Source organism: Heloderma suspectum, chromosome 4, assembly GCF_057233095.1.
Source record: "Heloderma suspectum isolate Gila_16-S chromosome 4, 16-S_ref, whole genome shotgun sequence".
NCBI classification, from domain to species: Eukaryota; Metazoa; Chordata; class Lepidosauria; order Squamata; family Helodermatidae; genus Heloderma; species Heloderma suspectum.
In genome coordinates this window covers 174,290,108-174,316,375 of record NC_139461.1, presented here as the reverse complement: position 1 = coordinate 174,316,375, position 26,268 = coordinate 174,290,108, and the positions used below count along the sequence as shown (strand labels likewise).

The 26,268-nt window shown below is 43.3% G+C and overlaps 3 protein-coding genes across 5 annotated transcripts in view; 2 read left to right on the top strand and 1 right to left on the bottom strand.

Annotated features, from left to right (window-relative positions):
• The window catches only part of RGL1 (ral guanine nucleotide dissociation stimulator like 1), a 187,979-nt gene extending 183,328 nt beyond the window's left edge, over positions 1–4,651 (bottom strand). Inside the window, exon 1 of one of the 2 annotated variants that reach the window (XM_084851354.1) lies at positions 4,594–4,651. The gene's annotated coding sequence lies outside the window, so the exon portion shown is untranslated. The remainder of the gene's footprint in view (positions 1–4,593) is intronic. The other variant, XM_084851346.1, reaches the window with a different exon arrangement.
• On the top strand, positions 312–2,772 carry APOBEC4 (apolipoprotein B mRNA editing enzyme catalytic polypeptide like 4). Its single transcript, XM_084851359.1, has 2 exons — positions 312–360; positions 1,534–2,772. Exon 2 carries the CDS (start codon positions 1,571–1,573, stop codon positions 2,630–2,632), a length of 1,062 nt encoding a protein of 353 aa, XP_084707485.1. The 5' UTR covers positions 312–360; positions 1,534–1,570; the 3' UTR covers positions 2,633–2,772.
• Positions 4,652–4,979: 328 nt separating the features above from the next.
• Positions 4,980–25,823, top strand: ARPC5 (actin related protein 2/3 complex subunit 5). Of its 2 annotated transcripts, XR_014790419.1 has the most exons (5): positions 4,980–5,345; positions 9,833–9,904; positions 12,260–12,436; positions 13,554–13,698; positions 20,322–25,823. XR_014790419.1 is itself a non-coding variant. In XM_084851342.1 (4 exons), exons 1-4 carry the CDS (start codon positions 5,202–5,204, stop codon positions 13,614–13,616), a joined length of 456 nt encoding a protein of 151 aa, XP_084707468.1. In that variant the 5' UTR covers positions 4,980–5,201; the 3' UTR covers positions 13,617–15,267. The 2 variants fall into 2 exon arrangements, 1 of the variants encoding a protein (XP_084707468.1); XM_084851342.1 differs by lacking the exon at positions 20,322–25,823 and having other exon boundaries at positions 13,554–15,267.
• Positions 25,824–26,268: the final 445 nt, after the last annotated feature.

The following is a 26,268-nucleotide window of genomic DNA, read 5'->3' as shown; positions in this document are numbered from 1 at the left end:
AATCAAGCTCTTAAGAGGAACAAGAGCTAATCTGACTAGCCTTTCACAAATGAAGACATGTTTTCTGTTTACATCTGGGTATCCTAGCACTTGAAATTGTCAATACAGCCATGTTCCTCTGCTGAGCCATTAAAATTACTACACCAGAGCAGTACATAAGTGATCAAACTACAAGCAAATTTATTAGAAACAAGTTAAGGAGGAAGAAAAATAACTCAGAATATTTTAAAGAAAAACGGTTTTGGAAGGAGAATTTCTTTTCTACAACGTTTACAACAGAAAACAGCAAGCAACTCAAGTAAGGCTGTGGCATAGGTTAGCTGTTTATTGCTGGCATTCTGGCCTGCAGACACATTGACGGTAAGTATAGCTTTATTATTCAGTCTTAAGAATATAACAGACTATGCTTATTTTCTGCAATTCAAAGCATATCTTATCTCATTTCTGGGAAGCAAGCCGTGCTTTTATTGCATACTTTTTGTCATTTTGTGGCTAGGTCTGTAAGAGCAGGAGAGAGTTTCAGGGACAAACTACACATTCCTTGATGGGAAAGGGGAGAGTGGGAGATCAGGAGGCACTATTAAGCTGCAATCCTATACACATGCAGCTGGGAGAAAGTCCCATTGAACTCAGTGGGGCTTACTTCTGAGTAGAGATGTATAGCAGCCTTCCTCAACCTGGTGGTCTGCAGATGTGTTGGACTACAACTCCCAGCATGCCCCAGTTGTAGTCCAACACATCTGGAGTGCATCAGTTTGGGGAAGGCTGATGTATATGATTGCACTGTTAACTGCTGTCCCAAAGTTGCAAGAAGGATGCCTGCCCTTTGATCAAGAAAATACCTGTCTTTTTGATTGAAGAATACTATTTTAACCCAGAAAAAGAGTGCCCCAGCTATCAAACATGTGGGAAACGCTGACTTATTACTAAGCCAAAAGCTGGTGCAGTAGCAAGAATTCTGGCACCTGAAGCTGAGTTCCTCTGAAAATATGCAGAGGTCACCCCCACCCCTCCGCATTGGGAAAGCAAGTTTGCCAAACAAGAACAGTATGACAAAGTGTCCCTGGAAGTGTGCAGGATGCCTTTTCTTTATGGAGGAAGTATTTCTTCATTGGTCTAAAGACTATCTGAAAATCAGCTCAGCTGCCATTTTATCCAGCCTTCAATTCTGGCAGCTGGCCCAAAAGATAAAATTCTGCTCAGGCCAGTAATATCCTTGCTGGGTGGACTGGTACTGCTGGCGGTTTCCTCGAGACATAGGTATATTATAAATTTATCTCATCTACCATCGTTTGGCTTCCTACCCAGGAACTGTTGGAATTGTGATTCTGTGAAGAGGTTAGGGTTCTCGGACAAAAACTCCTCAGTACACAAAGAAGTACTGTTCCTAGAGTTTCTGTATAGAAGAAGCCATGAGGACAACTAAACCAGTTTCACACTTGTTTTAAATTTGTAATGTAGATATGGCCTCAATTTCAACACTTCCAAGCAATGGGGAAGATAACTAGCCAGGAGTTTCTGTTTCTGTTTCAGGATTGTCAAAGTAACAGGGGCAAGATTCCCATATACTATGGACCTAGAAACGGAAACATTTTTCCAAGAATACCTAGCAAATAAAGGTACCGTAGTGAAGCCCTATTACTGGCTAACATTAAGCCAAAACTGTACCAAGTGCCCTTATCACATACAAACAGGTGAAGAAGCAAGAGTCCCTTATGTAGAATTTCATAAGGCTTTTGGATTCCCCTATGGGCCAACGCGTCACCAAAACAAACACCTTCTCTTCTATGAACTGAGGAACTTATCAGGTAAATTAATTCAAAAGGGCCATGCTACAAACTGCACAGAGTACAACATTCATCCAGAATCAATGCTATTTGAACTGGGCGGTTATCTAGACTCAGTCGTACACAGTTGCGAGAATGCTGCCTACATCATTCTTTATTCAAACTATTCCCCTTGTAATGAGGCCGAGCATGGCTGCATAAGCAAAATTTACAGCTTCTTGATGAAGCATTGGGACATCACCCTCTGCATTTATTTCTCACAGCTGTATCACACAGACGAGGACTTCCCAGTGTCCACCTGGAACTGTGAAGCTTTGCACAGCCTAGCCAGCATGTGGCCTCAGGTGACGCTGAGCCCACTCTGCGGTAGGCTTTGGCATTCCCTCCTCTACAATTTTGTTGCTACTATGCCATGGGCAAGTCCTTACCATCCAATTTTGCCTGTAAGAGCATTGGCTGATAGACAAAACGCCTGCAAAATTAACAGCATAACAGGAATGACGTTTCCTTTTATGAAGACCCTGCCTCAGCCAATCTGTGGAAACTCCACTGCTGTACCAAATCTGCAGAAGTACTCCTTGTCCACTTTGCACTCTCAGTATCCAGCACAAATGATGAATGGCAGATTGCCCCCACTGAGGAGAATACCATCACCCCATTCAACACCTCCCATTAATGTTCTCGCCCCTTTTGGACAGCAACCGTTACGCCCCAAACCGAGAAATATCGTCAGGCACTTAAAAATGCCAGATGAGTCATTCAGGAAAGCTCAACGCTTGAAAGTAATTCCAACGGGAAGATCTGTTCATGTGGAAAGAATTACTGAGCAATTTCCAGAAAGCTAAGTCTGCAGAGCATGAAGGCCACAGAAAGAAAAAGGATTAAGCCCAGCTCATCTGAAAATCGAACACAGGGCTGGCCAATTCACTTGGCAGGGAAGGACTACATAGGAAATACATAGCTGGAGAACTGGAGCTAATTTGCATGGACTAAGCAAAAAATGCACACTGTTTTTATACGTGTGGGGTGCTGTGGGATAACGTGTCAGCACAGGGAACATCAGCAGCCAGCAGCAGAAGGAAGAGCCCTGGTCAGACCTTGTCATCCCCACAGTGGCCACTGGAGAGCATCAACCGCCAGCAACAGGGGCGTGCGGGGGGGGGGGGGGGCACCCATCCATTTTCAATTAAGCAAGTATTATAACCAGAATATTTCAAGATTTGTTTCCCCTTTACAATACTATTGTACTAATTTGGCATCATTGCTCTATGCAGTTTTGATTCTGTTACAGTGCAATCCTATGCATATTCAGACAGAAAAAAGTCCTACAACTCCTAGCATTCCCTAGCCAGCATGGCTAGCTCAGGAATGCTGGGAGTTGTAAGTCCTTTCTCTGTCAAAACATGCATAGGATTGTGCCCTTAGCTACTCTTGAGCATGCCAACAGAAAGCTAGGATATACATTTCATAAATAAATGAAGCCAGTCATTAGGAGACACTGTGCTTGGTGATCTTTCATTCTTTGGTCACCTCCAGAAAAAACATCTTAGGATGCAATCTTATGTATGTTTAGACAGAAAAATCCTACAACCACCATCCCTCCAGCCAGCCATGCTAGCTGGGGAATGCTGAGAATTGTAGGACTTTTTTTCTGTCTAAATATGCATAGGATCGCACTCTTAAAGTGGGCCTAGAAATCATCAGAGTTCATTAGCAATTAATTTTGGGTTCTTTTTGTTTTCCTCCTTATTTGAGTTTTTAGCACATATTGCTCATAATTTTAGTGTTTTTTTCCCCTGTAGCAGTTTTTTGCTGCATTTTTCAGACATATCCGTGAAACTGACTTTCAAGTACAATGCATACACAAAGTGTCACGGGTGTAACCTATATATGCGACAACTTCCTATCTGATGGACTCTAGTCATTGTAAACTTATGCTGTAATAAATCTGTCGGGATTGGACCGTTAGGGCACAGTCCTATGCATGTTTAGACAGAGAAAAGTCCTACAACTCCCAGCATTCTCCATTCAGCATGGCTGGGGAATGCTGGGAGTTGTAGGGCTTTTTTCTGTCTAAACATGCATAGGATTGTGCCGTAAGTCTTTTAAGGTGCTGCTAAACACTTTGTTGTTCTTCATTTGATAAAGCGTTTGAATTTAGTGTGTTGGTTACTGTGTTTTTACAGTATGTCCTCACTCCACAGCCCTTGAGATAGAGTGGAATGAAAACCTAAATAAGAAAAAAAGACACCTCTACCGAAAGAAGGTCCGCAATCTAACTCCCCCCGACCCAAAAAATTATGATCCTGATCAGGCCCTTAAAATGATCACTTATCTCTGTTGCCCCTTATTTTGCAAAGGAAGACTGCAGCCACAGGGCTTCCCTACGAAAGGCAAAGAGGTGGAAGGTTTTAAGGACCTTCCCTCCCTCGCTCTGTACTTTTTAGCGGAGCCAAGACAACACCGTACGACGCCTCCAGCTCACTCCCACCCGGGCGGATGGAGAAGCGCGAGTTAAGCCCAGCAAGCGCAAGGCAGTCGTCGATCTGAGGAGACCGATCTAGCAGCTGCCAATCAACACGAACTCCACGCCAGGCCCCGCCTACGGCCCACTCATTGCGACCTGTCCTTCAGACGCGGGCCGTAAAGACGTCGTCTTTCCCTGGCCATTTCTCTCCTTCAGCATCAGGGCTACACTTCCGCCCTCACTAAACATGGGAGGCCAAATACCCCCAACCGTTTCGAGGTAAACCGGCCAGAGATCACGTGACGGTCACCGAGCTTTAACCAACGCCGTCCACATTACCTTCTACCATCGAGGGCGGCAGTCTCGCGCCTGCGCAAGAGGCTTCCTGAGCTCTCTCGGGAGAGGGGAGGAGGAAAAAAATGGCTGTTTTGCGCATGCGCATTAAACAGCAACGCTTTTGAACTGCGCGTGCGCAACGTAATGGCTAACGAAGATGAAGATTAAAATCCAGCACCGCTACACTGAGAGCGCAGTGTGATAGCTATCACGGTCCTCTCTCTCTCTTTTTTTATATCATTAAGGGCGCAATCCTCTCCCTGTTGAGGCAGAAAAAAAGTCCTACAACTCCCAGCATGCCTCAGCCAGCGTTGCTGGCTGAGGCATGCTGGGAGTTGTAGGACTTTTTTTCTGCCTCAACAGGGAGAGGATTGCGCCCTAAGTAACGCAGTTTGTGCGCGCGTGCGCAGACGCGAAGCTAACCGCCTGGGCATGCGTGGTGCCGGCTCCGGCGGCCGGCACTGCCGCTGCTCCTCCACAGCTTCCTTCCTCCTTGCGTGAGGCCGGCCGCCGCCTTGAAGGGTGGGTGTTGTCGGCTGCTACTGCCGCCGCCGCCGCCGCCGCCTTCTTTCAACTACCTGACGTGGGGCGAGGCGAGGCGAGGCGAGGCGATGGCGAAGCACACGGTCTCCTCCGCGCGCTTCCGTCGGGTGGACGTGGACGAGTACGACGAGAACAAGTTCGTGGACGAAGAGGACGGCGGCGACGGCCAGGCCGGCCCCGACGAGGGCGAGGTGGACTCGTGCCTGCGGCAATATCCTTCTGCCCGCCCCGTCTCCCTGGGCAGGGAGCGGCCGGGCTGCACGGCTCCACGGGGGCTCGTGAGGGGCGAGCTCGGGGCGTCCTTCCCCTGCTCCCGGCGGCCGCTTCTGCTTCCTCCCCCCGCCCGCGTACGGCGGCAGGCCCCCAGCCCGGCTCCTTCTGGCAGGCGCCGAGGGAGGGCTCGCCGGCGCTGCGATGGCTCTTCGCTGCCGCGCCCTCCCGTCTCCGCCTCTTCGGTGAGGGAGGATGACGGAGACGGCGTTACGGCCCCGATCTGCAGCTGTGCTGCTCCCCGAGCTTTCAACACTAATGTCTTGGAGGGCTCCCACGGCTCTAGCTGATGTTTACTCGGAAGTAGGCCCCCTAAGTAGGCCTTGCTTTTGCCGTGAACTCCCTGGACGGGCTCGAGCGAGCCGTTGTCTCTCCGCCTCTGAGCCCGCCCCATCTATAGATGAGTGGGAGGTAAACCTGGACTACCTTTCAAGGCCGCTGTAAGGATTAATGAGCTAATGAATTTGACGCACTCTGAACATCTGAAAGGACTATATATGTTTGTCTTTATTATTATTACTAGCCTGTCGTTTGCACGCTTAGGTTTGCAGCCTGATCCTACGAGTCTTTATTTTGAAGAAAACCCCGACGGTTGCAGTGGGACTTACAGTCAAGTAATAAGAGCAAAGGATTGAACATTAATCTTATACATATAGACCCATTGAATTCAGTGGGATGTACTGTAAATAAATATGCGTAAGATCGGGCTGTAAAAGTACGCTAGACGTTATTGCTGTCAATAAGAGCAGGATGTGGATACTCTTCTGGTTTGAGCTGCATGTGTGCAAAATATGTTATGGTCCTTATCTGTTACAATCTCATAACTGTTAAGGATGATATTTGTACGTGTCACCCACAACATACACAGATGCTTTGCAGATGGAAGTTGAGGATGGAGGATAAAGTCCAGGACCAGGCTTGATCCAAATATTTCAGGCCTATTCCCTACAGCTGCAGCTCATAAGATCCTGGCATATGCTTCAGCCTGATAAAGGAGAATTTGGTTGAATATGCTAAGGCAGCTGCTGTTCCTATAGACTCCGTAACAGGGGTATAGACTTGAGAGATCTACTGTGTTTTTTTTACTAGAATCCTAAAGGTCACCAACCACAGCCAAGTACAAAATAGTGGCTGAAGAGGGTGGACATATGCTAAGAATTAAGGACAGGGTGCTTATGCTCAGGGTATATGCTCAGCCCAGGGCAAAAATCCACTCCTGATTCTTTTCTCTCCCGCCCCCCAGCTTTCTTTGTTCATTAGGGTGGGAGGAGCCTTTTAGTTGTTGCTATTGTTAATCAACTGGGAATCAAAACCTTGCTGATGTGCATCAGATCATCTTGAGATCTACTAACAGATCTTGATCTACCTTCTGCCCATGGCTGCTCTATAATGTTGGTGTTAATGTTCATGCTGTGCTGTTGCCCAAATTATTCCTCACGATAATTCTGTGAAAGCAAAAGAGTTGTAACAGTAAGGTGAAGAGTGACTTATCCAAGAACAAGCCAGCAAGGCAATAATAGGCTTGGCTGGGCAGAGATTTAACCTGCTGCCACCTTTAATGCACAAAGTATTACTTTGCTTCTCTTGGTTGCTCTCTTTCCCTCCCCTTAACCTTTCCCAGCATTCATTGCCCCCTCTTTTCATAGTGGATAGGCCAAAAGATAGATCTGGTACTCTCTCTAGTTTGACATCCTATTATGATTAAGCCTAATAACATTAATCAGTTAATCTTGTTGATTATCAGCAGGCTAATAGTGTGGATGTTTGACCAAATTTTAATTAGGAACTTTTTATTCCCATGTGGATGGTTTTCACAGTTGCTGCACTGTTGGAAACTTCCTGTACACATTTCTTCAGCCAATAATCTTAAAATTACTTTATCCATTTTCCCAGGAGTGAAATGTTATGTCTGTGTAGTTAAAGCTGCAATCCTGTACCTAGTTTGCTAAGAGGAAACCCCACTGAACTTGACTAGGCCTTACTTTTGAGTAGACATGAATGGGATTGTACTGTGAATCTTTTTCTTAATTGTGGATTGGATTCAGACTTAGTCATGCTTAGAGTGGACCTGCTGAAATCAATGGGGCAAGTAAGTTATGACTCTGATGTCAATGAGTCTAATTTAAGCATGACTAAATCTGGATCCAACCCCTCAAAAACAGCCTATGTCATGATGATACTGTAGTAGAATTTGGGGCGCAATCCTATAGCTGCTAGTCAGCGGGTAGACTGCCATAGGATTGGTTGGTTCCCGGAAAACGACCTTGAAGCCTGAGAACTGGTTCCCTGAGAACTGACCTCCACCCCCTCTCGGAAGAGCAGTGCAGAGTGGGGAAAACGGGGCATTCCTGGGAGTGGGGCGGGGAGGTCGGAAATGCTGGCACGACACTTCCTATGTGTTGTCCAGTCGCCGCTTCCCGCACTCCGAGGTCCCGTGGCTGTCTGCCGCAAAAGAGGGGGGGAGCAAGGAGGAGATCCACTTCTCACCACTCCTCCTGCCCTGCACTGGATAGGCAGTCACCCCCAGGCTCCAAGGCAACCAGCAATCCGATAGGATGCTCCCTCCATTACTGATGAAAAACAGGACATTTAATCACTTTTTAAATGTTTATTTTGGACAGCTCTTGATGAGATTGATGTTCGTATAAGTCTATGTAGGATAGGTTTCTATTTCCATTGAATAACTTCTCCTCTAGTAAGCTTCCCCAGTATCTGAAGAGGAAAAAGAATAAATCTACTTAATATAGTGTAATGTGAATGTTCAAATCTGGTCATGTGATGGCAGCTTTGCACATCAAGATTTATAGATTGTTTTCTCCTAACTTGCTTGCATAGGCCCAAAGCATGCATTTGACAGTGTCAGATCTAATGAAACAGGAGGGAGGAGTCATAGAACAACATAGTTGTATAACTTCCTCCTGTCAGACAGAAGGAGTAGAGGAAGTACATGAGCTCTCTGGGGGCTCTCCTTTTATGGAAACAATTGCAGCTAATCAGTAATGGTACAACTGGTATTCAGTTCCATATTGAAATCCTGAATGCACTAAAGCTCTTTGAACGTAATGCTACCTATTCTGAATGAACTCCAATAAGATTTGGTGTTAGCAATGATTTCAGACCAATTATCTTACAAGGAGACTTTGTGATGCATTTAAATAGGCTTCAGAAAGTAATGAAGACAAAAGTAGGGAACAGGAAATCCCTTTTCTGAAACTGAATTATGAGCTAATTAAAATGCTGCTTTGCATTGTCAACACGCTATCTGAATTTCCTGTATCTCTTGTGAGGTGTTGCTTTTTTGACTTATTAGAGATAGCTCTTTTTAGTCACTAAAATTTCTGATAATGTCTGGGTGGGTGCTAAGGTGCCTTGCCTAAAGGCAACAATAAATATTATTAATACACTTCTAAGTCAGCAAGCGTCATATATTTAGTAACTGATTTAAAACTCAATATTTTGCCAGTTCCCATGATTCAGATTTTCCCTGTATTGAGTTTTTAATTAACTCAAATCCAGTTGTAAATGTGTGGTGGTTGAAGGCAGCCAGGATTTAAGGTCTGCTCCTTTGTTGCTGCATCCAAGCATTGCGCAGGCTGAGGACTGCTCTATCCCAGCAATGCATAGTGGCAAAGAGGTATGAGCCGGAAGTCCCCAGTTGAAATCTCACTTCAGACACAAATCTACAAAATGGCTTTAGGCAAGCTATTGTTCTCTCCGCCTCAGATCCCCTGGGGAATGTAGCACTCCCACCCTGCGCTCATTAGAGCATGAAATACTACTGGCCAACCTTATAGTGCTCTTGTAAGGATTGCTGTTAATGTATCTGAAGCAATTTGAACACTTTTATTTATTTATGTTTAAAGTATTTCTATACTGCCTGTCATGTAAAATATATTCAGGTGGTGTACAGCAATAAAACCATACCATAAATATACAATATAAGTAAAACATACTAAAACATGACCACTGGCCATCAGAAAACAATCAAAATGACAGGCATCAGAGATCATCAAATGCCAAGGCGAATAAAAGTATTTTAACACACACCTGAACTGCATCAGAGCTGGCACATGTTTCATTTCTGGGGGGAGGATATTCTAGAGAGTGGGTGTCACCACAGAAAGGACCCTCTTCCTTGTTGCCAGATGGATGGACATTTGCAGTATGTGGCCCAATAAGAATGGCCGCTGATAATGATTGCGATGGCCAGACAGGTCTATCTGGGAGAAGGCGATCTCTCAGGTATCCTGGTCCCAGATTGTTTAGAGCCTTATAGGTTAATGCCAAAACCTTAAATGGCCGGGTAGCAAGGTGGCAGCCCGTGCAGTTCCTTCAATAATGGTGTAAAATGAAATGTGTTATATAAATATTGCTGTCTTATGAATCATAATGCCTGGCAAGGTTGCGCTGGCCTTAACTGCTCTTCACAGGGAACATGATGGCTGCGTTACAGGCAGCTCTGAAGAATCCTCCAATCAACACCAAGAGTCAAGCTGTAAAGGTACCTGGCAAAATATAATGCCATGTAATAGTAATTGAATCCTACTTCTGCTTTTCAGAATGTTTTAACTACATCCAAAGAATGCTCTGTTGAATTACTGCTTCTCAGCAATAATTCTAAGAACAAACACTTCCAGTAACTAAGAAATGTAATACTCAAATGCAGCTTAACTTGGGTTAGCACACATTTGAGTATTAAAAATGAGAATACTTTAATGATCTTTTGTCATGAACAGAGATCATGCACATATTCCACTATAAAGCTGAGAAATCTAGATGTAATTCTGGTGTTGTAGTTATACACATAGATATTTTCAGAAGGCAGTTATATGAATATTACTTTTTAAAAAATTGAATAATGGTGTTTTATGCTTTTTAGTGACATAAGACAACCTTCCCCAACCTGGTGCCCTCCAGATGTTTTGAACTCCCATCAGCCCCAGCGAGCGTGACCAGTGGTCAGGAATACTGGGAGTTGTAGTCCAAAACACCTGGAAGGTGCCAGGTTGGGGAAAGCTGCTTTAGACCATATGTTCACATTATTAATGTTTAAAAACATGTTTCCTAACTCCCAGCAGTGGAAACTGATACTGGCATGTAGGAATTGGATCTTGAGCTTTCTGATGTTAACAGTTCTACAGGTGAATTTTAGGCTTTAGTTAATTTTATAAAATGTCAATTGTTTTCCTGGAATTACAGGAATTTACTGGAACAATACAAAAAAGCTCACCACTTTAGGACAGATACTGCTGCCAGTGGATTGTATCCAGACTTAGTCATACTTGGAGTTGACCCACTAAAATACAGAAAACTTAAGTTAGTCATGAGCAACTTAAGCACCATTGATTTCAGTGGGTCTGCTCTAAGTAGGACTACATCTGGTCCCAATCCAATATTTGAGGATATGAAAATTGCTTTGCAACAACTGTAACAGCTGTAATAATGACACATTAAAATCTGTTCTAAAGGGCCATATTAAAGGGCCATAAAGGAGGTTATCTGTATGATAAGTATGTGTACCCAATTGGGATATACAAGGGTTTTATCCTTGCAAATCATTTCCTCATTTTTATTTTATTTAGCAGATGCTATTTGATTACTGTTATGGGTCTGTGAATGTTTCTTAGATGAACATCCTGATCCTAACCATATTTGCTCATTGTGAGTAGGTCCCACCGAGTTCAGTGGGACTTATTTTTGTAAACAGGCTGTAATCCTAAGTACGCTTAAGCGAATGCAAGATGCTGTAATAATGCAGATCTGCACACTTTACAACCCAAGACGCTGAACACAGCCCACAAACCATGTATTGTGTCCTCCTGAAAATGCTCTTGCTCTTGCAGTCCTAGACAGGGAACAATAATATGTTTATCAGTATTGTTTGGAAGACATAAGAGAAAATGGGGTATAAAAGTAGAATTCATTTGAATCCTGTTTGCTTTTTAGGTGAGACATAAGTGACACTTTCTGTGGCAGTAGATAAAGCTAGTCACACTTTTTATCCTACTAATTGGCCTCATTCGTACTATGGTTTAGTGAAAAAGCCTTGGGCCCCCTCCCCTCTCCTCATCTAGCATGACTGCAAGGAGGAGATTAGAAGCTTTTACTTACTTAACCACAGTTTATCATTATGTCCGAATCTGGACAAACTGTGGTTAGTCTTAACTATGATTTATGGGGGGAAAGAGCTTCAAACCATGGTTTATAAATTTGGCTTTTTCCCCTAAACCATAGTTAAGATTAACCACAGTTTCAGGCTTGGGCATAATAATAAACTGCAGCTAATTGAAAACAGAAGCAAAAACTCCCAATCTCCTTGTGACTGTGTTGGAAGAGAAGGGAGTGGGGAGCACACCATAGTTTAGTGTTATGTCCAAATCATTCTAATGTCAGACTGTTTTTGTCAGAACAAAAACTTGAAATGAGAAGTGAGGGCCCAGATCTTACAAATTGGTTTGGGCTCTGCAAACAGAGAAAAAAGGCTCGATGAATAAGAAGACAGGGAACTGTGTAGGAAATGGCATTAAACTTTTTATTTGATTTAGCTACTTGGAAAATTGCCATCTGCAAACTAGCTAATCTTTTGGCATTTTAACTCTAATAGACATATTCATATGGCCATGTATGAATTCTTAATTAAAACTAATTTATTTCTGCAACAAGGCTTGTTGAACCTCCGCAGTATATTATAATGGTCCAACCCACTGCTTGTTTATTCAGAACTAAATCTGTCTGAGTTCAGTGGACTTACTTCCAAGTTAGTGCACACAGAATTGCAGTCTAACACTTTGGATTGAGATGCATGTTAGTGTTCATAGTTCCTTGTCTATTTGTGACACTTTCAATCTGTCTCTAGGATCGTGCAGAAAGCATTGTCCTAAAGGTTCTCATCTCTTTCAAAGCCAACGATATTGAAAAGGCAGTACAAGCATTGGATAAGAATGGAGTTGATCTATTAATGAAATATATCTACAAGGGCTTTGAGAGCCCTTCTGACAACAGCAGTGCTGTCTTACTGCAGTGGCATGAAAAGGTATGTTAGCAAGGCTGACGGTTCCCTTCAGTTGGATTATTGCACCTCCTAAACTTCTTTATTGGGTTGTTGTAAATCCTACGCAGACATTCAACTTGCCCATGTGAGAGCTGTAAATGGGGAGGCAATGTGGACACACAGCCAAGCCCCACTCCCTCCCTGACCTTCCTGAGTTGGTTGAATGAAAGTAGAAGCATCTGCACAGTCGAGAACCCTGAAAAAGAAGGGTTTCTGATCGCACAGAGGCTTCTTCTCACATTCAGCTGCTGGAAACCAGCAAGGCCTAATGTATTTACCTAGAACTGATTCACACTTGCATGTTCATCACTTGACAACAATTGCAAGATCAAGTGATGACTTGCATGTGTGAATGAGCCCTCATAGATCTTAGCACTCCAGGTAGGTGGAACTTCCAGATCACCTGATATTTCATCCCAAATTTAAAAAAAAATTGCATGGAGTTCGTCCACACATTCAGTTACCAGTCATCTGGTGTTAAGTAATGAAGTGAGATATATGCGTATTTGAGACGCCGTTAATACACCTCTTACAAAGCATCTGTTTTCAGAGCTCGAACACCTTACAACTGTTTGTACGTTCTTCCACATTTCATAGGAATACTTTACCTATTTATATTTCTATGGACTATAGTGATAACTTGGACAGATGTAACAGGACCTAGAGAAAAATAAGATACCCATCTATGTCATGTGATCTTCAACAAAGCAAAATAACTAATAATGCATTTCACGTATTTAGCATGGTTGTGTGCCACAGAAATAGTACCTGCCTTCATCAAAACTTGTGATAATTTGCACAGTGAACTAAGACTATTATACATTAAAGCAAGAGATTTAGCTGAGGAAATAAACAAGAACATGATTCTGCCAGTGATCTGTGTCGTAATGCAAGCTAGTGTTTGTGGAGAGGCCCCCCCCCCCCCCGTATGATGGATATTGTGTCCCTCGTTCACAGTGCTGATCCTGATTTCATTAACTTCTTTGTAATAGCTGCCTGAAACATGCTGATAGATGTCAATTTAATTATATTTGTCTTTGATTGCCTTAAATTGGTTTGTCTAATGATTGCATGAACTTCCTCTTTCTTCTGTTTGTAGGCTCTTGCTGCTGGAGGTGTAGGTTCCATTGTTCGTGTCTTAACTGCCAGAAAAACAGTTTAAGTCCAGCAAAAAGTGCCCTTCTGCAGTAGATGTGGGAAATGCTGGTACAAAGACCAAAACAACCAAATGCCATCACTGCCCTGTGGGTAACATCTTTCTCTGAGCTGGTTTGCATGTAACGCTAAGCCACTGTGGCTTAATTAACTTGCGGAGCTTTGTGGTGTGTGCCAGCCACCATTTTGAATATGCAAGCTGCGGCGCATGCACCTTGGTTTGTACTGTGCAAACCTGGGCTGCATGGGTTATGTGCAGGTTAAACCATCCTCGCATAACCCCCACCGCCTGGGTTCAGATGACATGAAAAGCCGCAACTTGAATATTCAAAAACCACCTGGCACACACCACAGCCCACCATGGCTGAAACAAGCCACAGGAGGCAGCAGTGATGGTGTGAATTGGGTCTCTTTCTCAGCTTGCCTTCTTGCTTTTTCATATCTGTGGTATAGTATGCATATCAGACATTTTTGTTCAGTGTTGGATAATTATGAAAGTGCAATTTTATTTCTAAAAAGAGCATTTGGTACTCACAGAGCATTTCAGTGACATATGTACAATCTTTTGCATAGGATGATTTGCATTTTCAGAAAATAATGACAAGATACAGCCTTATTCCCCATTTTTTTCGCCAGACCTTCTGAGCCTTCTGGGGACTGAGGTCAATGTTTTCAATTCTTTAGCTGGTCAGGCAGCATTCCATGTAAATGTGTTGAGACTAGGGCAGCTTACAAATAACAGAAACTGGACCTCACATTTTCTAGTCAAATTCTGAACCTTATAGCTGTCAACAAGGGTCTGTAGAAAGACAGTTTGCTTATTGCTGTGTTAATGTTTTTCATAAGTATCTCTCACAACTTTTCTTTGCAAACTATTACATGATAAATCTCTGAGGGGAAAATGTCACTCTGTGATGAGCTACCAAGGGAAAAGAACAGGGGAGGTGCTTTTTGGAACTCAGCATAGCAGTTGCCTCTTGATAACCTAATAGGTGTACACTGCTGTTAGGGCAGCACTATACATTATACTTGACATGGGAGTGCTGCCAAAAATAGCATCACTCTGTCAAGTTCTCCCCTCACTCCCTAACTTGTAGGATCTCTTGTACTATGTCCTGGTGTCATAGGCTTCTGTGCCTCCATCACCACATTGTGGCTTGCTGCTGGAAACTTGATGTGATATCACAACATGGAACAAGGGATTTTATATATTAGATGGGTGAGGTGGGGCGAAAACACAGGGATGCCAATTTTTGGTGCTAGCCTATATCCAATATAATGTATAGTTCCACCTGAAGATGCAGAAATTCCTTGGTCAGTGTTCTGATTCTGGGACCTAGAAGATCTTGATCTGTGCTCCTAATGTGATCATGTTCCATGTCATATTCAAGGAGAAAGTATTGACCAAGAAAGAAGTGCTTATAAAATAAAAGTGTGACTTCCTAAAATCTAGAAGAACTAGTGCATTCCAGACCTGGAAACAGCTTGAATGTGAATGAGTTAGGAGCAAAGCTGACCAGTGTGTTTGATTTATACTTAATGCCAGTTTTGTATTGCAAAACCAGGATGGAATTATGAAACTCTTGCTCATTTTTTATACCTGCTTTTTTTGTAAAACGAGAAATCAAAAAAATAAAATGGTCACTGTTAAATATTTACTTACATTTTCAAAGTGTCATTTCGTTGTTTGCTGTTAACACACATTTGGATGGGAGATCATACTAAATGAACATCCAAGAACAGAGAATGATGTCACTGCAAGGTGTTAGACTACAAAAAACACAATTTTCATGAGCTTGCCCTTATATTATGTGGATAAGGAATTAAGGATAGAGTACAGTGGCTGAGCAATCTTGCGTACGCTTACTTGGAAGTAAGTCCCCTGCAGTCCTAGGTAGTCTTATCGGGGAGTAAGCCCCATTGAGCACAGCAGGACTTACTTCCACGTAAGCATGCATAGGATTGCCCTGTTACTAACTTATTCAGGCAGAGCTTCTGGAAATCTGCATGACCAAGAATTGCAGAATTCTTGAAGCCCTTCCAGAACTTGGAGGAGTTTATCTTCAAATTTGTAAAAATGCTCCCTGTTCCCAGGGTTGCAAAATAGAAAAACTAAGCTATTTTAGTAGTTACTAGGAGGGAGCAATCTTATGGCCGCTAGTCAGCGGCTAGATGGCCATAGGATATTGGTTTTCCAGGAACCAACCTCGGGAGACCGCGCTCCGAGGTCAGATCCTGGAGAACTGACCTTCCCCTACTTCCATGCTGCCTCACAGGCAGTGCGGAAAAGCCCTATGCTCCGCACTCACAAGAGGAGCATGGAGCGGCCAAAATGAGGCGTGCCAGGGGGCATTCTGGGGTGGGGAGGGCAGAAATGTCTGCATGACACATCTAATGTGTCGTACAGCAGCCTCCTCGCCCGCTCAGCCCTCTCACAGCTAGACAGCCACACTCGGCTGTCTAGCTGAAAATGCAGGGCAGGAGGAGCGCGGAGAGAATTATCTCCTCCGTGCTTCTCCTGCCTTGCAGTGGGTAGGCGGTCGCCTATCTGCATAGGATTGCGCCCTAAAGCCCCCAGAAGGGGATCTGAACAGTCTTCCGGAAGCCAGACTTTTCCATTTAACATTGCTTTCACTTCCGAGACTTCTACCTGTCTAGGATGCAGTCCATGGGGGACTGCATATGGGATTCTGTATATACAGTCGAACCTTTTAAACTTTATTTTGTAGATTTGTATCTGGCTTTTCCACCAAAGTCCCCAAAGTGGCTTTCAACATAAAATGTAATAGATTCTTGAACCATTAATAATCTTACACTTTTAAAAAAGTCTAGCTGACAAAGCAGTCTTCTCCTGCCTCCCTCGCTCTCCTAGACTCAGTCACATTTGCAGTTCCTTGTGCTATCTAGAAAGCTATTCTGAAAACTGGAGGAACTTCACAAAGAGGGCAAAGGGCTGCAGTCAGAGGTGAAAATAGGAAAGAATCGCCTTACATGTGTGTGAGTGCTGACCTGAACTGACCTTTCTTAAGGAAGAGTGGAAAATAGATAATGCACAGTGTATGTTTTATTTCTATTACAGTGGAAGCTAGAGAACTCAGTGGAAGATTGAGGCATTTGACTTGCACGAATCTGTCCCTCCCCCCAGTTCTCCCACAGTCCTAAATATACATCTCTATCCTATACAGCAGGCATTGGGAACTTCAGTCCCACAGGCTGTTGTTGTTGTTGTTGTTCAGTCGTTCAGTCGTGTCCGACTCTTCGTGACCCCATGGACCATAGCACGCCAGGCCTTCCTGTCCTGTGCTCTCTCCCGGAGCGTGCTCAAGTTCATATTCATTGCATTGGTGATGCTATCTAGCCATCTCATCCTCTGTCGTCCCCTTCTCCTTTTGCCTTCAGTCTTTCCCGGCATCAGGGTCTTTTCCAGAGAGTTTTCTCTTCGCATTAGGTGGCCAAAATAGTTGAGCTTCAGCTTCAGTATCTCTCCTTCCAATGAGCACTCAGGGTTGATTTCCTTTAGGATGGACTGATTTGACCTCCCTGCAGTCCAGGGGACTCGTAAGAGTCTTCTCCAGCACCACAGTTCGAAAGCATCAATTCTTCGGCGCTCAGCCTTCCATATAGTCCAGCTCTCACAGCCATACATTACTACTGGGAAAACCATAGCTTTGATTAGACGGACCTTTGTCGGCAAGGTGATGTCTCTGCTTCTTACTATGCTGTCTAGGTTTGCCATAGCTTTCCTCCCAAGGAGCAAGCGCCTTTTAATTTCATGGCTACAGTCACCGTCGGCGGTGATCTTGGAGCCCAAGAAAGTAAAATCTGTCACTGCTTCCATTTCTTCCCCTTCTATATGCCAGGAAGTGATGGGGCCAGATGCCATGATCTTAGTTTTTTTAATGTTGAGTTTGTTTGTTTGTTTATTTATTTATTTCATTTCTATACCGCCCAATAGCCGAAGCTCTCTTGAAAAGCTTTCAAACCAGCTTTTGCACTCTCCTCTTTCACCCTCAACAAGAGGCTCTTTAGATCCTTTTCACTTTCTGCCATTAGGGTGGTATCGTCTGCATATCAGAGGTTGTTGATAATTCTCCCGGCAATCTTAATTCCGACCTGTGATTCATCCAACCCGGCGTTTCTCATGATGTACTCTGCATATAAGTTAAATAAGCAGGGTGACAATATGCAGCCTTGTCGTACTCCTTTCCCAATTTTGAACCACTCGGTTGTTCCATGTCTGGTTCTTACTGTTGCTTCTTGACTCTCGTACAGGTTTCTCAGGAGACAGATAAGGTGGTCTGGTACTCCCATCACTTTAAGAATTTGCCACAGTTTGTTGTGATCCACACAATCAAAGGCTTTAGTGTAGTCAATGAAGCAGAAATAAAAGTTTTTCTGGAATTCTCTTGCTTTCTCCATGATCCAGCGAATGTTGGCGATTTGATCTCTAGTTCCTCTGCCTCTTCGAAACCCAGCTTATACTTCTGGTAGTTCTCGGTCCACATACTGCTGAAGCCTAGCTTGTAGGATTTTGAGCATAACCTTGCTGGCATGTGAAATGAGCACAATTGTATGGTAGTTTGAACACTCTTTGGCATTGCCCTTCTTTGGAATTGGAATGTAAACTGACCTTTTCCAGTCTTGTGGCCATTGTTGAGTGTTCCAAATTTGTTGGCATATTGAGTGCAGCACTTTAACAGCATCATCTTTTAGGATTTTAAATAGCTCAGCTGGAATACTGTCATCTCCGCTAGCTTTGTTGTTACTAATGCTTCCTAAGGCCCACTTGATTTCACTCTCTAGGATGTCCGGCTCATGTTCAGTGACCGCACTATCATGGCTATCAGGGACATTAAGATCTTTCCTGTATAGTCCTTCTGTGTATTCTTTCCACCTCTTCTTAATCTCATCTGCTTCTGTTAGATCCCTTCCTTTTTTGTCCTTTATCATGTCCGTCTTTGCACAAAACGTTCCCTTGAGATCTCCAATTTTCTTGAAGAGATCTCTAGTCTTCCCCATTCTGTTGTTTTCCTTGATTTCTTTGCATTGTTCATTTAAGAAGGCCTTGTCTCTCCTCTCTATTCTCTGGAACTCTGCATTCAGTTGGATATATCTTCCCCTTTCTCCCTTGCTTTTCGCTTCTTTCCTCAGCTCCTTGTAAAGCCTCATCAGACAGCCACTTTGCTTTCTTGCATTTCTTTTTCTTTGGGATGGATTTAGTTGCTACCTCCTGAACAATTTAAGGAACTCCATCCATAGTTCCTCAGGCACGCTGTCTATCAGGTCTAATCCTTGAAATCTATTCCTCACCTCCACTGTATATTCATAAGGGATATGATTTAGGTCATACCTGAATGGTTTATAGTTTTCCCTATGTTCTTCAATTTAAGCCGAAATTTTGCAAGAAGCAGCTCATGATCTGAGCCACAGTCATCTCCAGGTCTTGTTTTTACTGACTGCATGGAGCATCTCCATCTTTGGCTGCAAAGTACATAATCAATCTGATTTCGATACATAAACAATCTGGTGATGTCCATGTGTAGAGTCGCCTCTTGTGCTGTTGGAAAACAGTGTTTGCTATGATCAGCGTGTTCTCTTGGCAAAACTCTATGAGCCTTTGTCCTGCTTCATTTTGTATACCAAGGCCATGCTTGCCTGTTATCCCAGTTATTTCTTGACTTCCTACTTTAGCATTCCAATCCCCTATGACATCTTTTTTTGGTGTTAGTTCTAGAAGGTGTTGTAGGTCTTCATAGACCCGATCAACCTCAGCTTCTTCGGCCTCAGTGGTTGGGGCATAGACTTGAATTACTGTGATGTTGAATGATTTGCCTTGGATTCGTACTGAGATCATTCTATCGTTTTTGAGATTGTACCCCAGTACTGCTTTTCCCACCCTTTTGTTGACTATGAGTGCTACTCCATTTCTTCTAAGGGATTCTTGCCCACAGTAGTAGATATAATGGTCACCTGAATTAAATTCGCCCATGCTTGTCCATGTTAGTTCGCTGATTCCCAAGATGTCGATGTTCGATCTTGCCATCTCATGCTTGACCACCTCCAGCTTACCTTGATTCATTGATCTTACATTCCAGGTTCCTAAACGATATTGTTCTTTACAGCACTGGACTTTCTTTTCACCACCAGACACATCCACAGCTGAGTGTCCTTTCGGCTTTGGCCCAGCCGCTTCACTCTTTCTGGCGCTATTTGGAAATTCCCTCTGCTCTTCCCCAGTAGTATATTGGACACCTTCCGACCTGAGGGTCTCATCTTCCGGCGTCATCTCTTTTAGCCTTGTGAAACGTTCCATGGGGTTTTCTTGGCAAGAATACTGGAGTGGGTTGCCATTTCCTTCTCCAGTGGACCACATTTTGTCAGAACTCTCCACCATGACCTGTCCATCTTGGGTGGCCCTGCACGGCATAGTTTATGGCTTCACTGAGTTACACAAGCCCCTTCGCCACAACAAGGCAGTGATCCATGATGGGGAGGTGATTCCATACTGCCTCTATAATATTCAGGTCTGGACTCTGTGGAGGCCAGTCCACGACTGTCAGTGTTTTATCAGCTGTTTTCCTCGCTAAATATGATTTCACTGCATTAGCAGTGTGCTTGGGATCGTTATCATGCTGAAAAATGAAACCATTCCCAATCAGGCGCTTTCCAGAAGGAATGGCATGATGAATTAAAACCTGTCTGTACTTTTCAGCATTCATGACTCCATCAATACGGACAAGATCGCCAACACCACTGGCAGAAATGCAGCGCCAAACCAGGACAGACCCTCCACCATGTTTCACTGAAGGCACAAGCACTCATTCGTCCATCTCTCTCCAACTCTTCTTCTCACATCCCGTTGACGATTGGACCCCAAAATTTCAAACTTGGATTCATCACTCCATAATACTCTTCTCCACTGATCCTCATTCCAATCTTTGTGAGCTTTAGCATACCTTAGCCTTTTCACCCTGTTCCCCTTGGCTGCTACCCTTCCACGAAGACCATTCCTGGCCAGGCGCCTGCTGTTACTCTAGTGTAAGGGGAGGTCACACTAAATACTTGCCACTTTAGCCAATGGAAGCTGTTTTTTCTGATTTTTTTTCTATTGTTGAATACTGCATACAAATTTCCTGTATTTTCTGGTTGTATTCTAACGAAGAGACTGAGAAATAATTATATATGGTCATTATACCATTGCTAAAACAACAAATCTAATGGTGGCCTAAGACTTTTGCACAGTGTCTATCTGTGTCTATCTTTATATGTGTCTATCTATACTGCCTATAAAGCCAGTCATAATGACTCAAGATAAAGGTTATTAAGAAGCCTTTGTACACTTCAGTTGACCTTTTCCTCATCTTTACAGGAAGATCCAAGACACTACCTATTTATTATATATGTTATATACTTGTCACTTAAATGCAAAGGCTTCTGGTAGGAATGGCTACCATTGTAACAATGCACTATTTTAAGTTGCCAAATGGAGAATATCAAGGAAACCTGGAGAGTTTCCATAGGCATAATATTGCCTTAGTTACCAATAACAATTCTGTTATCTTAAAAAAGATCTGAAGACATTTAAAGAAATCAGATGTTTTAACAAATTACCTGAAGATGAGTAGTTCTTACCGGTTTTCTAAAGCCATCTTGAATCACTTGGTTTGTCATGACCCACAGTTGAAAAGTCTCAAGGTTGGGGCAGATTTTAGCTTTCAAGGCACAATTTTTTGGTTTTCCTTTCTCCAGAATTCAAACATTCAAACATGTTTCCAAGGTCCTCAAGGGGCCTCCACAAAGAACTCATCGAAGCTTTTTTTCACACCACCAGGAAAAAGGACAGGAAAGAGTTTCCATCAGTGTTCTGCACATGGGAGAGTTTGCCAGCAGGAATTAAACTAAATTAATTTCAAGTGACATGGAGTATTTGTGCTGGTACATTACCGGTGCTTTATGTCACTGACGGTTTCTCTAGAAATTGTGCTTAATCCAAAATACCAGATGGAGTCCTTGTTGTTTTGGCCTTTTGAGTGCAGAAGTCACGAGAACCATTTCATGGCAGAGTCATGTAGCATGAACATGGGTGAACTCACACAGAGGTGAGTCAGATGATCCTTTGGCTTAGGCAAAATATCAAGTCAATTCCAGGTTCCAAGTTAAAAGGTTTATTAAGGTTTAAGGTAAGGGAGTGGGAGAAATAATCAGAAAAATAAATGAAACTATTCTAAATATCTGCACACACTGCATTTAAGTTAGATGGGTGATTTTTGCCCTTCAGGGAGGGGGAGGGAAGTACGCTGGGGCAGTAACAGGAAAAGTCATAAGCCGACTGTCCTAGTCTCCCCCTACCCCCAAGAGTGCCCCCATCTCCGCGCTCTGTTTACCAAACGTGGAGAGGCAGCTGACACGGTTCTCTCTGTGCCGGCTATGAGGGGGAGGGGCGGGGAGCACGGTTTCCTGGCTACGAGATCGAAGCCCTGTCTACGACCTCGTATCCAGGAAACAGAAGAATCCTATGTCCCCCAGATGCTGGGGGCATAGGATTGCTCTCCCCATCTCTTTTAGATATGGTCTTCCCTAAATATTCAATTGGACTTACAAAGTTGACTTGCAAATACAATTAAAAATACATGCGATTCAAAAAAGGAAAGAAATACTATAAAAATAGTCAAGCAGTAATCAATAAAAGCAGCAATAACAGCTTCAAGTTAAAAACTAGAGTGTAACATGATTAATAGAACTGAAGTTAAGGAGGAATGCTTTTAAGAGCACTGTGAATGCGTTTTAAAACAAGAAGGTCCTCTATCAGAAGAAAGTATTGTCCAGCCTCTCTTGGTGGGGGTCTCTGCACCCTGAAGTGCCTCCCAAGGAATATCTGCATAAGTATGTCCAACAATGCCCATAGACCTGTGAATTATATATAACTATATAGCCAGCCCTAACTTTAATGTCCAGGACAAGTAATACTATATACGCATACAGACCTTTTTGCTGTAGATAGTTCATATTCCCATTTAACAGAAAATAAACAGGCTGAGAGATAAATTACTTTCTCAAGGCTATGCAGTAAGCCCTTGGCTTTTAACAGCACAATCCTATATAAGGATTGCATACTGCCTATATCAGAAGTAAGTCTTATTGAGTTCAGTGGGACTTACTCCCAGACAAGTGAGTATAGGATTGCAGCCTTACTCAGGTTTTCTAGGTACAAATTTAAGACTCTAGCAACTGGACTACACTGCCTCTGCATTATGCGCATAATTCATGTTATATAGAAAATTATAGACTTTGATGGGTTCTGTCATACTGTTCTTTTTGGCAAATGCATTCCACTATAAGCATAAAAAAAAATTCAGCCCAAAAATCATGGCTATCTTTGGCCATTTCGTTTGAAAAATTTAGCATTTATAACCTGATAATCTTAAATTAACAGTGCTTTCATCAAGATAGTCAAAAGGAAGTACAACATATAATTAAGAAATTCAGCACCACAAAGTGGCCATCAGCTTAGATGGCTTTTAGAAGGACAAATTTATGAAGGAAAACAACTTTCAGGAACACAATAGCAAAACAAGGTCCCCTAAGTGCCAAGAAACTGGAAAGATGGAGGGTGATATATACAATTACATGTGCAAGATGAATAGAAAATATCCCTTGGTTTTATTGTAAAAGATGACAAAACAGTTCTTCAAAGCAGAATATTCATACACAAAATACTTTGCTTTTCTCCCACTTCCTCCCAAGTTGCTCCTGCAAATTCAATGCTGTGTTTTTTTTCCTACAATCAAATGAAGCTTGCAACCTCACAACTGCCTCTTGCACAAGATTGCTACAGCAATCTCAGAGAAGTCAGCTTGTGACTCATTCATTAGATGCTTGCAGGACTGACTCCCTGCCTGTAATAGGAGAATGAAAGAAAAAGCCAAAGGTCGGGATTTATTTTGTTGATGCATTGAATTTTTAATTTAAGAAATGTGAGTCATTACATCTCAAGAAAATAAAAGAAATGGTCTTCTAAGGCCTGTACTTTTAGTTTTGAAATGGAAAACATGAGACCAAGGTATCCACTGTGAAAACACTTGTGAAGCAGCTTACTGGGGTTGTGAAGGCTTTCAAACAATGCTGCTTTTAAAATAGGGAGATCCATTCTTCTCTCAGCAGGGCCAGCTTTATCACGAAGGAATGTGAAGAAGTCACATCAGGCAGCAGGCACCACAGCGGGGTGGGGGAGTGTCTCATGGACTTTTTGCTTCAGGTGTGGGCATGTCCTACATCCAGCATTGCTCCTCTTTGCACCCACCCAGACAGAAAACAAAGCTGGCTGGTGTAGTCATCTTCATATCACACGTTGCATGGTCTCGGAAGGGATGGAGCGAGTTAGATTCAGTCCCTTCTGCCTTGTTCAAAGAGATGATCAGTGCTGTGTTAACACCAGCTCCCTGATCAGGGCTTCGCCGGTGCAGCATATTAGTCCTTTTGTGAGCCTATTAATTCGTTCCGTCGCACTTCTAACATGCAAAGTGGTACGCAGTCTTTTCCCTCACGAGGCTGCTGATATTCCCATTGCACAGAGACTATGACTCACTCAAGCCCATGGGATAAGTTAACTCACATCTGAACAGGGACATGAACCCAACTTTCCAGGTCCAGCAGCAATATTATCTACCAGACAGCAGTTTTCTCTCAAATTCAGGCCTAACGTCAGAACATAACATGCTAGAGCAGCTGCTGAGGCATTGTGGCAGTGCCCACCAGAACTGACATCTGTCCTGTGCCCAGGGCCGACCTTAGGATAAATAGTGCCCTGGGCGAGGAGTGCCTTTGGTGCCCCCCCCCCTTCCCGTAGTCAGCTTTGCAGGACCACCCGGAGGATTTGTGGGGCCTGGTGCAGGTGTGATGTCCATCGAGAACAACATGGCTCAAAACCTTGATCTCTCAGCCACTGTGCTACAGTTTGCAAAACCAAAGCTCAAAAAGCCACATTTTGAGCAGTGGCAATGCACTACGCAGCACAGCAGAACTACCACAGGTTTTACTTATAATACATATATATTGTTTTCTAGCAGTTCCTATCCTCTGGAAATCATTCTCTATTTTAGAATATCCATTATTGTTATGTTTAAAAATAATAAAGAAAAGTTATAAATTAAAAAAGGTATCCAGCTGACCTCTTACAGTTTATGGCTTTATTTTATTATTGTTTATATAGTGTTTATAGTGTTTACAATATTTGAAGTGCTAAATGCTCAGTACCCTTGGCTGCCTTTACACCAAAGAAAACCCCTGCAGTCCTCCCATTCTGGAGCCTTTCCACGTTTATTGTGGGCTCCCAGACATTGACCACATGATTGCTGGGAGGGGAAGCTTTTAATTTTCAAGGTTCCATAGAACTCAATGAAACAGTGCCATCCAGTGGCTGCTTTAATTGTGTAACATTCCAAGTTTAAAAGATAGTTAATTAGTTCCAGATCTTTTTGAGATGAAATAACCAGGGCTGTGGTTCCACCAGTGATTTACTCCAACCTGGCTGTGCGGTGAGGTCTCTGTGTTTCCCTGATGTCGTGGCCATTCAGCACCAGCCCTGCATTTTATCACTGAATAACTGCCTCTTCTGAGACTGCTTATAGTCTGACTTTTCCAGCTTACCACGGCTCCATTACTGACCTGTTTCCACAATCGCACTGGGTCTGGTATCATAGTCCTGCCCATGGGGTGTGTAGCCCAGCCTTTGTGGGTATGTCGCTCTGACCTCAGTGACCCAACCCTTTACCTCCTTGTTTTCCGGAAGTTTCATCGCCATTTTGGAACAGGATGCCGAGGGACCAACTTTTAAAACATAATTGAAAATAAGCAACACAGCCCATGACCCCAGTCAGGGTGGGGGGTGGGTTCTCCCATTATGCTGAATGAGGCTTGCCCTCTCAATGACCAGAGAAATAATAGAAAAGCTCCTCAATTGACATGGCACATATCAAAGCCCAATTGCTTAAATGCGATTAAGCGCGATCTTGAGGCTCCAGTCCATTGCCTTAGGATGTAACTCCTTCACAGCTTCCATATAGAGATCCTGTGTATTAAAATGGGGGCTGGTTTCACTCTCTTTCCCACAACAATCCCATTAGTGTCTCCTCAGAAGTAACTCCCATTGGAGTGGATGAGGCTGAGATTCCCCCTCAATTGAAATGGCACAGATTAAAGCCCAATTCCTTAAATACATTTAAGCAACCAAGCCAGGCCTTAGGAATTGTCTTAGGAAGAAAGTACTTCACAGCTCCGTTATAGCTATCCTGCAGGTTACAATAGGGGCTGGATTCTGTCTTTGTCTTTACTACTCTCTTTCCCACAACAAACCCATTAGTGTCTCCTCAGAAGTAACTCCCATTGCGCTAACTGAGGCTTGCCTTGGAATGCTTACATCAGAACTTACAGAGATTCCCCCTCAATTGAAATGGCACACTTTTAAGCCCAATTCCTTAAATGCGATTAAGCGTGATCTTGAGGCTTTGGTCCATTGCCTTAGGATGTAACACATTCACAGCTTCCAAACAGAGATCCTGTGTGTTAAAATGGGGGCTGGTTTCGCTCTCTTTCCCACAATAAACGCATTACTGTCTTGCCAGAAGTAACATCCACTGTGGTCAATGAGGTCCTCTGGGTTA

What these genes read in the sequence shown, in the direction of transcription:
- APOBEC4 (XM_084851359.1), top strand. Translation starts at nt 1,571, where the DNA reads ATGGACCTAGAAACGGAAACATTTTTCCAAGAATACCTAGCAAATAAA.
- ARPC5 (XM_084851342.1), top strand. Translation starts at nt 5,202, where the DNA reads ATGGCGAAGCACACGGTCTCCTCCGCGCGCTTCCGTCGGGTGGACGTG. An exon ending in CCAAGAGTCAAGCTGTAAAG is followed by an intron (nt 9,905 to 12,259) that starts GTACCTGGCAAA and finishes ATCTGTCTCTAG; the next exon opens with GATCGTGCAGAAAGCATTGT. An exon ending in TACTGCAGTGGCATGAAAAG is followed by an intron (nt 12,437 to 13,553) that starts GTATGTTAGCAA and finishes TTCTGTTTGTAG; the next exon opens with GCTCTTGCTGCTGGAGGTGT.